Source organism: Notolabrus celidotus, chromosome 18 (assembly GCF_009762535.1).
Source record: "Notolabrus celidotus isolate fNotCel1 chromosome 18, fNotCel1.pri, whole genome shotgun sequence".
NCBI classification, from domain to species: domain Eukaryota; kingdom Metazoa; phylum Chordata; class Actinopteri; order Labriformes; family Labridae; genus Notolabrus; species Notolabrus celidotus.
In genome coordinates, this window is record NC_048289.1 from 30,614,864 (window position 1) to 30,633,817 (window position 18,954).

Sequence of the window (18,954 nt, forward strand, 5' to 3'; positions counted from 1 at the left end):
TTTATGAGCATAAACTTTAAAGACATGTTTTGGGGACCTCTTAGACCAATATATGTTGATGAAATAGAGCATAATATGTCACCTTTAAAGTAGCTGATGTGTTTCCAAACATGTTGTTTTCCTCCGGTTCTAAACCTTCTTTGTCTTTTCAATTGATTAAAACCTGAAATTCATCGGCACTAATAACGTTTGAGCTGCCAAACCTGAGCATGCCAGCCGTCAGAGACACAGTGTCCACACTACTTGCGATCTTCTTGCAACATGATGTTTACTAAACAGAAGAATGAGTAATTCAAAGTTTCTAGTTGTTATTAAAAAAGTTATTTGTATCCTGAAAAGTGAAACTTGGTTGGAGGCCCCGGGTCGTTACTGGAGCAACTGCGTTCGGGGGAAATTGGCGAACAAGCCGTGAGAGCGGGCGATGAAGGAGACATGGAGCAGGAGCTGAACGTCTGCTGCACCATCTGGAGCCCACAGTGACGGCCCCAGTCGTGGAGCAGCCTCACCACGTCTTTACGGAAGCGAACGCCAACCAGGGCGTACAGGATGGGGTTGAGGCAGCAGCGGGTGTACGCCAACGTGCAGGTGATGTACTCCAGCAGGAGACCGCAGAACTGAACCGCCATCTTCTGCGTGAGCACCACGGTGTACGGCAGCTGGAACACGAGGAACACCAGCACCAGAGCCACCATCAGCTTCAGCGTACGCTGACGACGCCACTGTTTCCCCCGCCGCTGAGTGTGCCCCTCCCACAGCACCTGAGCGATCAAAGAGTAGCATGTGACCATGACGCAGAAGGAGAAGCAGAAGATGGCGATGATGGCGCCGTTTGTCGCCTTTTTCACGTCCCCGCTCTTTATCATGCCGCAGTACACTTCGCTCCCTGATTCCAACACTCCAGAGTAAAGGATCTCAGGCAGGCTGAGGAGCACGGCAACAACCCACACACCTACAGCAGCCACTTTCCCTCCCGTTAAGATCTTAGTGCGCAGCCGCAGCATCTCCTGAGCCCACGCCACCACCATGTAGCGGTCCACGCTGATGCAGGCCAGCAACAGGAGGCCGCTGTAGGTGTTGATGGCGTAGCATGCACGCATGGCCTTGCAGAGGAAAGAGGGGAAGATCCAACCCCGAGTGTAGACGGCTTGCAGAGGGAGCGTGAGCAGCAGGAGGAGGTCAGCCAGCGCCAGGTGTAACAGGAAGACATCGGTCATGGAGCGAAGGTGAAGGCGGCGGTAGAGAGCGAAGGTGGCGATGACCAGGCCGTTTCCCATGACGCCGAGCAGGAAGACGAGGCAGAAAACACACGTCTGGAAGGTTCCGATGATGAACTCCTGATCCTCATCGGCCGCACACCAATCATTCGGGTCATAGTCAGAGGTGTTCATTAAGTTCCCGTAAGAATAGTTGAAATAGTCGTCATAGTAATCAACATCGTCAGGGATGTAATCCATCTCTGCGTGGGGAAAACAAAGACTGAGGTGAGAACACAAGAAGGAGAAATAATGATGTTATTGTTATTACATTTTTTTTACATTTTTATCTGTATGTCTTATTCTTATGCCTTGTACAAAGAGAGCACAGTTTACCAAAGTCAAATTCCTTGTGTGTTCGAGCATACCTGGCCAATAAAGCTGATTCTGATTCTGATTCTGAAACAAAAACAACTGACTGGGAGTTTTCTATGATTTTAAAACCTTCATTTGTAACTCACTTCACTATTTTTTTTAACTTTGTTTTTTAGCCAACAGCACAAAACCACAATGCAACCATAAGACTCAGCGGCAGATCTCACCCACAAATATTTCATAATTTTTTTCAGTTCATAGACCAAAAGAAAAAATGAAAAATAAAAAAAGAATTTAAAAATAAATAAATACATTTAAAAAAATATTAATTAAAGGCCCTGTGAGGAGTTTTGAACTGGCTGAGAAACAGACTGAAAATGATACCGATGCCTCTTTATGACCTTCAATAGCAAACAAGACCATCAGCAGCAACACTGACACCTTCTCTGTTGTAGTTTTTAATGCCTGAAACCGCCCTGAGGGGGGTAGGTGTCAGACCAGATGATGGACATCTCGCTTCAGAAACAGACTTTATTTGACTGTTTTCATGGAAAAGAATCACATTGTGTGATAAGGTTGACTGTTAAAAGACAACAGGATGAGGCTTTTGTTGAAAACACTATTTTTGCATGTTAAGGACAAAAAATAAGAGGTATCACTTTGTCCACAAGGGGGCGCCAGAATCGGTACAAAACAAAAGTTCCTCACTGCAGCTTTAAATTAAAAATAATATATAAAAAATGTATACTGTGTATATGTAAAATAATAATAAGAAGATTTGTATTTAATCTTTGTCTCTGTGTTTAACAGTGTTGAAAACCAATACAGCCCTCTCTCTTTATTTAATGTATTTTTTAATTTATTTTCAGAATCAGCTTTATTGGTCAGGTATGCTTGAACACAAGGCATAAGAATAAGACATACAAATAAAAATAAATATATAATAACAATAACATCAGCTATAAATACAAAAGAACAACAAATAGGCTTTACTAATATGTACAGGCTAAAATAATATGATAAAGTGCAGTGGTGAGAAGCAGAGGTAGTTTTTACATTAAAAAAAAATAGAAGTTAAATAATAAAATAAATAGAAATATGGAATTCTGCTTGGAAAATTGTTGCATTGTGTATTTACAGAGAGTATTGATCCAACAGGTATGACACTGTTATGTTTTAGTGTTCAATATGTGTACATGTATATGTGTGCATAAATATGCATGTGTGTAAATAGGTATGTGTATATTTTTGTTCACACTGTTTTTTAATGATTTTTAATTTAATTTAATTTTTTTATGTTTATTTTGGTGTTTTCTTCCATTTTGTCATTATTTCTGTGTTTTGAGTGTTTGTAAAATCTAAAAAATTTCAAATCAGAAAAAGAAGAATATTTTTTAGAATAATAGAAAAAGTAATAATAAATAAAATAGATAAAATACATTTTAAAGAAAAATAAATTAATAAATAATCTTCACTTTTTAAGACAACTTTTTAAAACCGTGTTGATTTCATAAAACCAGGGATGTTACAAAGTGACTAACTTCCTCATCATTTAAACTAAATGGTTATTAGATATTAATTTGTGTTGGATATTTAATTCCTTTAATCTTTATTTTACTGGGAATAGTCCGCCACCATCTGGCAGAAGTACCACATTACAATCAGGCATAGGAAAAACAATGAACATTTAATTTTAAGGTGATGTAATATTTGACTTTTTGGTTTTAAATAAAAGGGATAATCAACTCTTCCTTAGTCCTGACTTCAAGCATCTCTGAGAGGTTTTGTTGGTGCTTCCTTTCAGCAGGCTGTCACCTCCCCTGCATCAAGTTTGTCAGATCCTCACCAACACAAAGCCGTACTCTGAGTTTGAGATGACTTAACACCGAATAATAGAATATTCTCATAAAACTCAAATGATTCTGTGAGTTAAAGGTGACATATCATGCAAAATTGACATTTTAATGGTTCTCTCCCTGAAATATGTGTCCTTGTCTACAAACCCCCGGAGATTGAAAAGAATCCATTCTGCCCCTGTTCTGATTTCTCCACCTTTCTGTAAATGTGTGCTGAAACCAGCCGTTTCAGATTTCAGTGTTTTTGTTACATAACAACAATATCCGGTCTGTCACGGAGTCAGAGCTCGGAGCTTGTTCAGCCCATAGACTGTATAAAATACAACTCAACCCCTCCTCTGTTTTTCATTCCCTGCACACATGTGTGCTAACAAGGAGCTTAGGAGGGAGGCATGCTAGTTGTAGGCTGTCTTAATAAACACAAAGGTCGCTTTGACTCCCCACGTCTGCAGATTTGAAGATCTAGTGGAGGATTTTTATTTGTCATGGATAAGTGCTAGCGCTAATTAGCATAGCTACATGTTCATAGCTGTAGCTGTAGCTGTGTACCAAGACACACCTCGACATACTGACAAATAAAACAACAAGAAACACTAAATCTGTGACCAATGGTTCAGAAAGGTCCTGCTGCCTTTCTGGCAAAGGTCAGTTTGACTCCCCACGTCTGCAGATTTGAAGATCTAGTGGATGATTTTTATTTATCATGGATAAGTGCTAGCACTAGTCAGCATAGCCACATAGCTACATGTTCGTAGCTGTGTACCAAGACACACGTCGACATACTGATAAATAAAACAACAAGAAACACTAAATCTGTGACCAATGGTTCAGAAAGGTCCTGCTGCAGGCGCCTCTCAGTCAGGATCAGATTCTGGATCAGATTCAGAGGGTTGAAGTAATGTGATCTCTGAGCAGCCGTGTATATTCAGCCAACATGTAAACATTAGATCAACGTGCTGGACAGCCGAGGCACATCCACTTCCTGAGGGGGCGTGGTCAGAGAGAAAACAGAGTGTTCTGAGGAGTTCAGAAGAAGAGGGTTTTCAGGCAGGCCAAAATCTGATTTCAAAGTGTTTTTATGAGCATAAACTTTAAAGACATGTTTTGGGGACCTCTTAGACCAATATATGTTGATGAAAAAAGCGTGATTATGTCACCTTTAAGAAAACTTAAAGCAACATGTGAAAGTTGTCAGATTGTTTTTTAAAACTTCTCGTGCATCCACAGCTACACCTTTTCTCATCCATCTGTAACTTACATGAATGAATCAACCTGTGAGTGTGACAGCAGCCGGCCTTACGCCTTAATATCTTTAAAGACATGCAGAGTTACTACAGCTCTCCATGTCACGATATCTGGAAACACCAACTCCTCTGCTCTCAGACTGAAAGTGAGAGACCTGCAGCTTCAGTTCCTCACTTTTAGTAAGCAGCTGTGATATTTGAGTCATTCTGATGCAGGTTGCGTGACACTGGCATCAGGTCGTTGGCACAGGGGAAATCGTGGGCAGCTTCAAGGTTAACAGATCAGTCAGTGTCGCGTGCTAACGGTCTTTATAGGCAGTTTCCACAACCACCATTTATCACTCCTTCTCTCACTGTGTGACACACTGATACAGCTCGGTCTGTAGAAGTGAGACCTCCCTGTGTTTATACTGTGTGCATCTTTAACTCTTCATAAAGGTAAGAGGAACGTCTCATCATAGATGCTGCCTTCCTGTGCGTGTAGGTTGTTGCTGCATGTTATTTTCTTTTAAACTTTCATTTGGAAACAGTGAAATGTGACATTAAAGGAGGCTGGAAGTTTAAACACTTCAGGTGCAATCATATATGTGGCTGTAAACTTTATAGCTGGCGTCCTGGGTGTGATGAATATAAGTGAAATTACACGCCTTAACTCACATTTCCCTTCAAAAATATTGCAAAAACTATAAGATAAGAAAAGAAGAACACATTTTGTTTGATTACTTGAGCGGCTGAACAAAGAAAGAAAAGTTTCCTTTGCAGAGAATATGAGTTTGAGTTATTGAAAGGATTGTTGTCAAACTTCTATATCGACGGGCATCTTTGTGTGCACAAGGCTGATATTTGATCGGTGCATTTCAGTAGACAAGGGGTTCCTAAAGTGCGGGTCAGGACCATTTAGACACAAATGGGGGGTCGGGAGACACAAATGGGGGGGCATGAGATGTCTTCCAGAATGTTTTTTTTTTTCAAGTTATCTAAAATGAGCACATTTAACCCAGTACAGTAAAAAATATGGACACAAATAGTAGCTAAACGTCAAATAAAACCTTGAAAATATAAAGTGTAATGAGTTTTCTGCCTTCCTTTGTTTCCAGATGTCTCCTAAGTTTAGAGTTAGTGAACAGGTAATTATCTAAAGCATCAGCAGCAGCAGGTTCATTCATAACGGCACAGGAGACACAGACACATGCTCATATAGGTAGGGTCATTTTCTGCAGACCAGCTAAATGAAGCCACATTAAATCCCTTAGAGGGACAGTGGGGGTCGCGGGTCTCTGGCACTTATATTTTGGGGGCTGTGGGCTGAGAAGGTGGGGAACCCCTGATACAGACCATGTAACGACGGTTGAAAGCCTAATGAGCAGAGCGCAGTCTGCAGGCGTAGATAAAGGATTGCCACTCACTTCTTCTCTCACTGACTCATCAGCCTCACAACTTGGCTTCTAGATATTTGTGGAGTCTGAAATGCAAATAGGTGATTCCATGTATACAACATCTACCCACACTATCCTGAAATGAAAACGCTTCATCGCAATATCCCTGAAACTGTCAGTTAAAGTGGGTCTCAGGGTTAAAACTACATCTCCTAATATTAAAACACTTTTCTTTTTTACTTTATACAAAACCTGATAGAAATACTATCTTTGTTTCTACAACATAAAATGTCAAATTATTGATATTTCTACCTACCTTTGGAGCATAATTCTGATCTCTTAGGTTTAAAATGTAGTGGTTATATTTGGACTATCAGATGACTATCAATTAACTGCAGAATTTCAACAGCTAATCAAGATTAATCATCATTTATTTGATTTATTTTGGGTTATTTATATATGAATTTATGTATTTTTAAATCTGAGAATTATTTGTATATACCCTTCTTTTAAGATAAGATAAGATATTACTTCATTGATCCCCCGGGGGGGATATTCAGTTGTTACAGCAACCCAGACATAAGTACAATCAAGAAGAAGTTTCAATAAGTAAAATAAAATAAAATAAGTAAAAATAAAAATAGATAAATAAAGCTAGAATACAATGTTACAATTTATTGTTTATTTTGTTTATGTCATGTTTATTTATTTATTCTTATATGAATATTATTATTATCTTTTTCTTTCTATTTTATATTTCTATATAATTAACATTCTGATTTTGTATGAGTGCAGGGTCACAAACATTTTAAACAAAGTGTGTCAAAAAAGTTTGAAATTGTAAGAAATGTTCATCATGTATAAATAATATTGACACAATAAATGATATATATAAAAAAAGATTAATCGTATTTGTTTGAAGTTACATTATTTTGCATTTCAAAACAGCTTTAATAAAATAAAAAAATACTTTATGATCTAATCTTTTAGATTTATTATTCTAATAAATACTGACTGCTGCACCAGGGCGGTCTGAAACCACCACGATTTCTTTAAAGTGTATTGTATCTAGTTCACTGTATTATTACTTTTCTATTTTTCTATTTATTATCATTATTATTATAATTATTATGACTCACCTTCTCATTCATTATTTTCAACATTGTAGATTAATACTGAAGACATCAAAACTATGAAATAATCTGGTTTTGCCATAATCTGGATTACAACGGTAGTTAAATAGAGCGACCCATTGTGTACTAACCCTACCTCTGAACAACACAACTGATGGTCTCAAACACATTAAGAAGGCAAGTCATTCTACACATGAACTCTTGATGAGGCTCATGTTCATTAGAAACCATTCCAGGAGACCACTTCATGAAGCAGACTGAGAGAAACCATTCCAGGAGACCACTTCATGAAGCAGACTGAGAGAATACCAAGAGTGTGCAAAGCTGTCATGCAGGAAAAAGGGGGCTACTTTACAGAATCTAAAATATAAAACATATTCTGCTTTGTTTAACACTTTTTGAAAAATTTAATAATTCCATATATGTTCTTTCTTAGTTCTGATGTCTTTGGTATTAATCTACAGTGTTTACAATAATTAGAATAAATAAAAACCCTTGAAGGAGAAGGTGTTTCCAAACTTTTGACTTGTTGTGTACTTTATTATTTATATATATATTTTTTTTTCCACTTTTTCCACATACAAATTGCAAAAGTCTGAGACATCATTATCCATGCCTCAAGCTAACATACAAAAAAAAATAATAATGTATAAATGAAAACCAAAGGATATACAAAACACAAGTAAAATAAAATAAAATACCAAAACAATAACATAAAAATTTGATTTAAATAGTAATAATACTACAACAATACAACAATACAACTTGGAGGATGTCAAGTGTATTATTTATCTTTTTAATGAAAAAGTATTTTTTTTTTTTGTATATACCTTTAAATTAAAAATTGTATTTATCTATTTCTTCTGTTTTATTATTATTTTTCTCTTTATTTGTACTCTATTTTTCCTCCCTTATTCTTGCACTGCTACGTCTGTGTTGCTGCAACAAATTAATCCCCCCCCCCACAATCAATATATTATCTTTTCTTATATTATCATGAGTGCAAATTTGAAATGTCCTCTCAGTGTCAAAACGCACTTTTTGTTATTTAAAATGTTGAATTACTCGCTGTGGTCCAGTTAACGCCGAGTTAACACTTCGTTTGCTCACCCTGTGTGTGTGAAACTGTTGATCTCAGCAACTGTCAGTTAAATGACTGGTCACAACATGCCAACCTGAGGATGCACCATAAATTAAATAGTGCTCTGCTGGATTTTGTGATGCACTTACCCGCTGACATCAGTCTGATTCATTTGGCACTAAGTGCATACTACTTGCGACTTGTCAGCTGAGAGTTGTGGGAGTTTTATTTTACAGTAAAGTGTGCGGTTCAAAAGTGTGGTTATTTTCCATCACAGGGGCAGCAGAATTAAAACTATGGAGAGCTGTAAGGGAATAAAAAAAAGCACAAATTTAATAATTTACATCTCAATTTAAGAATTTAATCACATCGTGTTTAACCTGTTAACGCTTACAGCCTTTATTAATATTACTATTATTAATTAAACAATATCTGGTGGCGAGGTAAAGCCCTTGGAAGTCACTACTCCCTTCTTTTACAATTAAGAATTTATATTTCAGTTATTTCTGCACTTCACTCTGAGATTACGGTGAGCTGTAATCTGCAGTCTCAGATTCAGCTGTTGAGTCTTGTGTAACCCGGGTAGAACGGGTCGCCCTGTGAACGTTTTTGTTGCCCAACTGAGCCATGACATATTTCAATACAGCTGTTTGAACTTGACTCGTGTTTGTGTTTATTAATTTCCCACCAAGCTCCAGAGGCGGACCTCTAGCCCTATCATTGAGCCATATGACACAAATTTTGATCCTAAACTAACTGCATAAGTGTTACACTTGTTTCAAGGCCAAGTTTAAATTATAGACATGCATAGTAATAGATATCCTTCTAAATATGCATATCTGAGTGTGCCTTGATTTACATATGTTAGATAGGCGAGCTGAAGAAAGATGTTAAAGTGTCAGGGAGGAAGGTGTGTGTCGACCTGCAGCAAAGGGCAAACTAGCGACCGCTGCAAGAAGGACTCCAGCCTCTGCATGAGATGGGTTCACCGGTCTCCTGTTACACTACATGAAGCTTTCTGAAGAACTATCAGCTCATTATAAGCATTCTCATTTGAGTTATTTGAAAGTGCGCACCTAAAATAAACTTTTATTAACGCTGCAATCGAGAGGCAGGAAACAGTTTCTGCTCTAAGAAGCTGTGATGAATGTTTCTTTTATTCTTGTAGGTAATGAATCGCTGCTCCACTGATATGTAACTTTAATTCTCGCTGGCTGACATTCAAATGACTTATTTAGGACTTTCCGCTCTAACATGTTTGAGATCTACAATGAAGCATCCTCTCCTCTCTGCATCCTCCACTCACCACTGACCTCCAGAAAAATATTTTGCAATATCAGAAAACTCAGATCATTTTCAGACGCCGTGTGACGCACTCACTGTCAGGGATTTGGCATGCACAAACTCATGAGCACTTTGAGATCATGCATCACATGTCTTCACCACCACAGACTCATTTCTGCTTTTACTCTGGTGGTTGGGGTAAACAGTAACATTTGCTTTCCTGTTTTCTTTTGGGCAGTGAGGTTGCTTTGCTTCACACAGCAGAAACGTGACAGAGAAAACAGTTGAGGGGAAAATCTTCAGATTTGTGAAACAAATTGAATAAGCTTTGTTTCAAAGTGCAAATCAAAGTTACCTGACATATAATGTAATAGAATAATTATCAGATGTTTTAAAAGACGTGTAAAGAAGACGAAGGTGAAGGTGACCTCATTATGGTATGAATAAAAGTGAATCATGAATATGAGTCAAATGCAGGCGCTTATTTGCGGCGACTTGTAACCACACTGCATGACGCTTTAGCAGCTTTAAGTTACTGTAAGACAAATTAAAATTATCAATAACTACCTGTTTTACTCTGTCATTTAATGACTTGAATTTTCTTTATTTATATTTGTTTTTACCCTCTAACATGAGTCTTGATTTTACTTTTTTTTGCCCATTATTATGAACAAAATCCATTAAATAATAATAATTATTAATACTATGATGTTCTTTTAGGCCGCTGTTATGTTATTGTATGAAAATGGAAAAATATGTTGCTTTTATTTGACAATGTGGATTGCATACAATGATATTGTGCAATAAAAATATTCTTAAAAATATATATATATACAGTTGTGCTCACCAGTTTATATACCCTGGCAGAATTTGTGGGTTTTTTTGGACATTTTTCAGAGAATATGAATGATAAGAGAAAAACTTTTTTTTTCACTCATGGTTAGTGGTTGGGTGGAGCAGAATTTTTAACAACTGTGTTTACTCTTTTTATATCATAATGACAACAGAAACTACCCAAGAAACCATAAATTCTGCCATTCTTATGAGCACAACTGTATTATCAATAATTTAATATCATTAAAAGTAGAAAAAAATGCAATAAAGAGTAAAACAAATAAAAATCTAAACTTAAGGTGTTTTAAAATTAATGTTTTTTTTGGATTTGTGAAGTTATACCAAAATATATTTGTTTATTTTAGTCTCTTACTCTGAATAAACAGTTAAATGTTGCTTAGAAATGACATTATTTCCCCTCCTTTATTTATCCACTTACACATTTGTTCTTTCAAATTTTAATCTCTGTTTTAAACTGTCCAGATCTTCCTATTTAACTCAGTTTAATTAATATAGCACATGTCATGCATACAAGCATGCAAACCCATAGTGCTTCACTAAAGAACAGAGAGACAGGAAAAAACAGGGATGGGTAAAATAATAAGAAACATAATCATAAAAAATATTTATAATATAAAAAACCAATACAGTCAATTTAATCAAATAAATAAGGGTAAAAAGCTAAACTCAGTTCAAGTTAAAATGATCAGATAAGACTTCCGGTGAGGGTGCTGAAGCGAATGGCTGCATAAAAAATCCCTCCCAGTCGGTCGGAGTTTATCCCCCAGTTTAATCGAAAAATACTCTGTAAATTTATTACAACTAATTATGGAGGGGGAAAACACAAGAAGGAAGAAGGGAAGGCAATCAACGAAAGCAGAAAAGAACGACGTTGCGACGACCGAAGAGGCCATGACCGAGGAACATGGAGAGCCTAATGGCGGACCCGGGCAAAATACTGAGCTAACGGTAATTGAGGAAGATGGCTTTGCCACTATCCGCGAAGATATAAAGACACTAACAATGGAGATGAAGTCTCAATTCGGTGAATTCGGGAGCAGACTCCGAGATGATTTGAAAAAGGAACTCACCGATTTCAGAGACGAAATTCAACAGAAGCTAGGTGAAGTGGTAACCGACCTTAAAGCTACAACCGAGAGAGTGGGTGAGGCCGAGGGTCGAATTGCCGAAATTGAAGAGTGGTCAGCGGATTGCAACGAGGCACTAAGTCAGTCACTACAAGTACAGGAAAGTCTGCAGCGGAAGCTGACTGACCTGGAGGCACGCTCGAGGCGTAATAATGTCCGCATGTACGGCTTCCCCGAGGGGATCGAAAATAATAACATCCAACAGTTTGTCACCGAGTTTATCAGAAAAGAGTTGGAGCCCCTCGCCGAAATTGAACTCGGAATACAGCGGTGCCACAGAGCTCTCGGGCCGAAACCCCCCCAAGACGCGCAACCCAGGTCAGTGATTGTATACTTTCAGGAGTTTAGGACCAAAGAACTGGTCCTACACTCAGCATGGAAGAAGAAGGAGATTTTCCTCGGCCAACGGAGGATTTATTTCGATCATGACTACCCAGCTGAAACGCTCGCTAAGAGGAAGGCGTACGCGCAGATCAGGAGGATGCTTCGGGATAAAGGAATACGGTTCCAGACGCCACCACCAGCTAAACTGCGTGTCTTCTTTGAGTCCGGGCCAGTGACCTACGAAACCCCAGCTGATGCAGCAGAGGATCTAAGGAAGAGGGGCTACCAGGTCGACTGGGAGAATCCTGCTCAGCTGGGAACCGCGGAGAAACGACACGGAGCTGCCTGGCAGCGAGCATCGCGTAAAACCAACGGGCAGACGCGGCACGAGTGGATCAAAGAGAAGCTGCGGGGCTTTCAACGGCCCAGATAGACTGTGATGGTCGGAGTTAAAAAACGACTCGGACCTGAAAGGATTTCTTTATGGATTTCTACTTTCACTGACTCTTGGACTATGAGGTATGAGGGTTGCCTGCTCCTAAAGACTGGGTATAAATGCCAATTAAACTTCCCCAGGGTTAAGTCTTTTCCAACTAAGGCTCAATCTCTCTGTCGTTCTCTTTAGATCTATATAGTTATACTAGTTTCTGCCTTAGTGTTCATCTAAATTTGTTGTTCACAAATTTAAAGAATCTCCCCTTGTTGATACAGAGAATAAAGCGACCGACGAATAGGGGCTTAATGTTTGGTTTGTCAGTAGTGCACAAAATACAACCTTTGAGAGGAGGTATCACATGTTGCACTAGAGGGGGGCTCTGGTGTCTAACTAGACTACTCCCCCCTATCTTTAAGTTACATTTTACTTAAAAATGGAGGTCTATTTCGTCTTTTTTATGTACTGTTTTAAGTTACTTAATGTGTTTGTGTGTTCGTTCTATGGTTCAAAAAATGCTCAGGTTTGGTCATCGACAACATTTAACTCATCAACCTATATTAATGTGATAAAATGCAATGTCAGGAATATAAGGTGATTACCCTTAATGTAAACGGTTTACACAGTCCAATTAAGAGAGGAAAAGTCATTGCAAAAATGAAGAGGGAGAAGCTGCATGTAATATTCTGGCAGGAGACTCACCTTAACTGTGCTGAACATGAGAAGTTAAAGAAAATGGGTTTCAAAAACACTTTTTATTCCTCCTACAAGGGTGGGAAAAAGAGAGGGGTAGCTATACTAATTCCTAACAGAGTAAACTTTAGAATGGAGGCTGAATTTAGTGACAAAGAAGGTCGCTATATATTAGTTAGAGGTCTCCTTGACCAGAAAAAGGTCACACTTGTGAATGTGTATTTACCTCCAGGCCAGGACAGTTCATGTATGAGGGAAATATTTAATTTGATAGCTTCAGAGGCCTCTGGAGTTTTAATATGTGGTGGAGACTGGAACATGCAGCTTCAACCTCATCTTGACTCTTCAAACATTTCCAAAAAACTTGCTTCTAATGCCAGACTAACAAAAAAAATGTTGATGGAACTGGGAATGATTGATGTATGGAGAGATTTCCATCCTAAGGAAAAACAATTTACATTCTACTCAATGAGCCATCATGTACATTCAAGATTAGACTATTTTTTCACTTTTATCTCAGACAGACATAGACTCAAAGACTGTATGATAGGAGTCAGAGACATCTCTGACCACTCAGCTGTTTACCTGACCCTGCATCTAGATGTAAGAAGGAAGAACACACTCTGGCGGCTCAACACGAGTATACTGAATGACAAAACATGTAAGGAGTTTGTTCAAAAGGAAATTAAAGATTACTTAGACAATAACGATAATGGGGAAGTGTCACCAAGTGTCCTATGGGATGCTGCAAAATCAGTCATTAGAGGGAAGCTTATAGCTTTTACTTCGCATAGAAAAAGAGAAAGAGGTAAAAAACTGTCTGACTTACAAGATGACTTAAAGGTCCTGGAGAAGGAACACATTGAAGGGAAGAATCCCCATACTTTAAATCAAATAAGCAAGGTTAGAAGGGAAATAAACAAAATATTAGAAGAAGAATTAGAGAAAAAAGCCAAATTTGCAAAGCAGCGATTCTATGAAAATGGCCCACGAGCTCTGAAACTTCTGGGATGGAGGTTGAGGAAACAACAGGCAGAGAGGGCCATTTTTGAAATTAGAGACCCAAAGACTAAAAGAGTTTGTCACAACTTAGAGGATATCCAATGCACTTTTGAAAATTACTATAGAGAACTCTATAAGGATCCAAAGTCAAGTGGCCACCAGGAAATAAATACTTTTCTAGAGTCCTTGGACTTACCCTCTTTAGGTGAAGAACAGAACAATGCCTTAATGAAAGACATTTCAGCAGAGGAAATAGAAAAGGCAATTTCTAGATTAAAAGCTAATAAAGCGCCCGGAACAGACGGCTTCCCAGCCGAATGGTATAAGGCCTTCAAAATTCAATGAATGCCCATGCTTCTCCACTGTTTTAACCACACACTCAAAGGAGGTGCCCCACCAATAACATGGAGGGATGCAATAATATCCATTATCCCAAAGGAGGGTAAAGATTTAAAAGAATGTAGTTCGTATAGGCCAATTTCGGTACTAAACATAGATTACAAGTTATACGCCTCAATACTGGTTAAAAGAATAGAGTGCCTGGTGCCCGAGCTGGTGGATGAAGACCAGACAGGCTTTGTACGCGATCGACAGACACAAGACAATATTAGACGGGTGCTAAATGTATTGGATTATGTGTGCAAAGAGAACAGAACCGCTGTAGTGATGAGTTTGGATGCTGAAAAAGCGTTTGATGCTGTGCGGTGGGAGTACTTATACTTGGCATTGAGTAGATTTGGATTCAGAGATAACTTTATTAATTGTATTAAAACCCTTTACTCTTCACCGAATGCTAGGATAAAAATTAACGGACACCTCTCCCACACTATTAACCTGGAGAGAGGTTGTCGTCAAGGCTGCCCCCTCAGTCCCGCCCTTTTTGCTTTGTTTATCGAGCCCCTAGCACAATCAATCAGAGAGGATCACATGATAAAAGGTATAAACCTTAGGGGCTTAGAACAAAAAATATGTTTATATGCGGACGACGTGTTACTTTTTGTTACGGAACCTGAGGTTAGCATCCCTAAACTGATGTCCTCACTAAAAGAGTTTGGAACTTACTCTGGATATAAACTTAATGTACAAAAAACCCAAATTTTAAGCATTAATTATAATCCCCCGAAATGTATACTGCAAAGATTTAAATTCAAATGGGACTCGACAGTCTTTAAATACCTAGGAGTCTACATTCCTAAGGATTTATCAAAAATATATGATAGCAATTATGGACCCATAAATCAAAGTATTAAATCAGATATTGACAGATGGTTCCATCTGCCCCTAGACATGCATCACAGGATTGAGACAATAAAAATGAACGTGCTCCCCAGACTCTTATACTTGTTCCAGTCCTTGCCAGTTGAAGTCAGTCCAAAACAGTTTAATGAATGGGATAAATGGATTTCAAGATTTATATGGAGTGGTAAACAACCAAGAATTCAATTCAAAACTCTACAACTTGACAAAAAGAAAGGAGGTAGATCACTGCCATCCTTCACAGACTACTACAAAGCAGCCCAACTGAGACCTCTAACATGCTGCTGTAACCCAGAGTATACAGCAAAATGGAAAGACCTGGAAATATCACAGTTAGATATCCCACTACAATCCATACTGGGCAATAAAAAACAGTTTGAGAAGCATTTTGACTCTTTAAATCAATGGACAAAGGTTTCTCTAAGAACCTGGTTTAAAGAATGTAGATCAGCACTATTTCAGAGACAAACTAGACAGCTAAGATGGATTGCTTTTGACCCAGACTTTAAACCAGCAATGACTGACGGGAGGTTTAAACATTGGTATAAGGCTGGTATTACCTCTTACTGCTCAATATCCTCTAACGGTCAGCTGGACAGCTTTAAAAAAATATCTGATTTATATGGACTAGAAAAAGTTGACTTCTTCCGGTACCTGCAAATTAGAGCTTATTTCAATAAGGAGGTTAAACCTTTAGAGAAATCTGACTCTGACCTTGTTGATATCTTTGTTGATATGTACAAAGGCAAGGGCACAAGGAAGCTAGTCTCAGTTTTACACTCAAGGATTCAATCCACTAAGACACACACAACAAACAAGGTTAGATTAAAGTGGGAGAAAGAATCTGGACTTGTTATTTCTGAGGAGGATTGGCTAAATGTATGTTCTGTGCAGTCCACTTCCACCAGCTCGGGTCTTTGGAGGGATTTCTGTTGGCGTAATGTATTAAGGTATTTTGTAACCCCAAAAACAAAATGTATACAAACAGCTGAGGCTGGAAACGGTCTGTGTTGGAGGAAGTGTGGAGAACAGCTGGCAGACCACTTTCACATATTTTGGAATTGCCCAAAAATCAAGTCATATTGGGGGGGAGTAATTAAGGCATTACAAAACATTTTTGGAGCAGGGATTGACTGCTCATTCTCATCAATTTATCTAGGTAACATCGCAGCCCACCTCTCAGTTAAGGATAAATACTTGATAAAGATTTTATTAGCAGCCAGCAAAAAGGCCGTGACACGAAAGTGGCTGCAACCCAATCCTCCAACAGAGACTGAATGGATAGAAATCGTGTCTAGTATTGAACATATGGAAAGAATGACCCACTCACTAAACCTTAGGGCAGAAAAATGTTTGCATTACTGGGAAAAATGGACTGTGTACGTAGCATTGAGGGATTAATAAGCCATTACTGTATGAACTGACTGTATTTCCACTATTATAACTAAGACGTATAGATGACCTATTGTTTCTGTTTCACTGAGCTGTGCTGTCTAACTATGCCTGTTCAAAAAAATAAAGTATAAAAAAAAAAAAAAAAAAAAAAAAAAAGTATCTGCAGGAGCTGGACTTCTCTGAGATCCCTGATTAGGTGATTTCCTATTTTGGCAATTTTCAAAAGTGATGTTGAGGGCGGCAGACTGACCAATAACAATTTATTTATTTATTTTTCAATTATTTTTATTTTTAATTTAACTTATTTAATTTTTAATTGTATTTATTTAATTTAATTTGTTCATTTTTCATTTTATTTATTTTATTTTATTTGTGTATTTATTTATTTACTTATTTATTTATTTACTTATTTATTTTGCTATTTATTTATACATATATTAATTTTGTATACACTTGTGTGTCACTCTGTCTGTGTGCTGTCTTGGTTTTGTGTTGCCCGTATTTAACAAAATGTCAATAAACATATGAGAAAAAAAAAAAAATGATCAGATAAATACAAGAAATAGATAACTACATAAATAGGATAAATAAATGTTAAAACCATGATTCTAATAAATAACTGAGCTTACCTGTGCTGTTAGAGAAGTTAAGCATGTCCTGAGTCCTCCTCCTGAGTCCCTGAGTGTGTCACAGATTCAAAGAAGCTGGCACTCTTAAAAACAACCCTGAGGGTGAAAACTGAACCACTCCCAAACCAACCAAACCCGCTCGCTGCTCTGCTGACCTCGCTGTACCCCTGTGTTGTTTTCTTTTATCACCTGGAGTCACTACAGGATGTGAGCATGAAACTCTCAGGCTGTCATTTATCTGAGGCAGCTGATCTTAGAATTCAATCTGACCTAGAAAAGTTTGGGCATTTAATGACAAGAGAAAATGTTGTACTTTGCAGTCAGCAGATGTTTATCTCTTATCGTTTCATGCATAAACACGCAACTGCCATCGCTTTCGCCAATCAATCAGCGGCTCAACTGATCATAGATGGAACCAGATCCTTCTGCACCCTGCATTGAGAATGTGAATAATAACTTCTGAGGAGCTTTGACTGCTTCTTAAAACACTTCTGCTTCAAACTAATGAAAGCAGGAGGAAGAAGCCTGTCTGTGTGTGTGTGTGTGTTAACCACCAGAAGCATCTTTTAAGGGTGTGAGTGAGGGGGGAGGCAAGAGTTCAAAACAACAAATAACACAAAGAAGGGTGAGCATCAGTACGGTCTCCTCAGAACAGACCAGAAAACATCAGTACATTGGAAAAACTGCCCCTCCAAACAACAAGAAAAAAAACGTATTTCAAGGTATTTTTACCTTGAAATGAGCAAAAAAATCTGCCAATAGAAGAAGGGAAAATGTTCTTGGTAAGATTTTTTTAAATAAGACGCAATATTTAGAAAACTGTGATCTTAAAATTTGCAGGGAAAACTTATTTTAAGTAATATTTGACCAGTATTTTAAAGCTTAGTGTTCAGAATAAGACAGGAATGATAACAATTAATATTTTTTCACTCAAAAAAATATTTCTGCACTATAGAGATATATTCACCTTAATCTGAGTTGTATTATAGCAGCACTTCTCTAGGTTTAAGACCATCTTGTTCTTGAAATAAGATGACAAAGTTGAATTGTCTCATGCTGAGATATAATGTCTTCTCATAGTGAGCTGGATATACTAATATTCAGTCATGTTGTTCTTTAGGAGAAGACAGCTCTGCTCTAAAGGAGCTGTTTCATTGTGTGCATGGAGTTTGAGGAGGAAGATTTATATCTGATTTAAAGAAACAGTGTCTGAAAACTGAAACCCACCCTTAAAAACAACAACTTCTCTTTCTTTCTTTCTTTCTTTTTTCTTTCTTTTTTCCTTCTTTCTTTCTTTTTTCTTTCTTTCTTTCTTTCCTTATTCCTTTCTTTCCTTTTTTTCTTTCTTTCTTTCTTTCTTTCCTTATTCCTTTCATTCCTTTCTTTCTTTCATTCTTTCTCTTCATTCTTTCTCTTCTTTCTTTCTCTTCTTTCTTTCTTTCTTTCTCTTTCTTTTTTCTTTCTTTCTTTCTTTACCTCTTTCTTTCTTTCTTCTTCCTTTCTTTCTTCTTTCTTTCTTTCTTCTTTCTTCCTTCTTTCTTTCTTTCTTTCCCTCTTTCTTTCTTTCTTCTTCCTTTCTTTCATTCTTTCTTTCTTTCTTTCTTTCTTCTTTCTTTCTTTCTTTCCTTCTTTCTTTCTTTCTTTCTTTCTTTCTTTCTTTCTTTCTTCTTTCTTTCTGTCTTTCTTTTTTCTTTCTT

At 37.7% G+C, this 18,954-nt stretch overlaps 1 protein-coding gene across 2 annotated transcripts in view; it reads right to left on the reverse strand.

Moving 5' to 3' along the window:
* Positions 1 to 18,954, reverse strand: part of ccr10 (chemokine (C-C motif) receptor 10) — a 48,381-nt gene continuing 29,427 nt past the window's right edge. The window contains exons 3-4 of one of the 2 annotated variants that reach the window (XM_034707536.1): positions 17,258 to 17,306; positions 1 to 1,456 (exon numbers count right to left, since the gene is read on the reverse strand). In XM_034707536.1, the coding sequence (XP_034563427.1) occupies positions 321 to 1,456; positions 17,258 to 17,306 (1,185 nt within the window). In that variant the 3' untranslated portion in view covers positions 1 to 320. The remainder of the gene's footprint in view (positions 1,457 to 17,257; positions 17,307 to 18,954) is intronic. The other variant, XM_034707537.1, reaches the window with a different exon arrangement.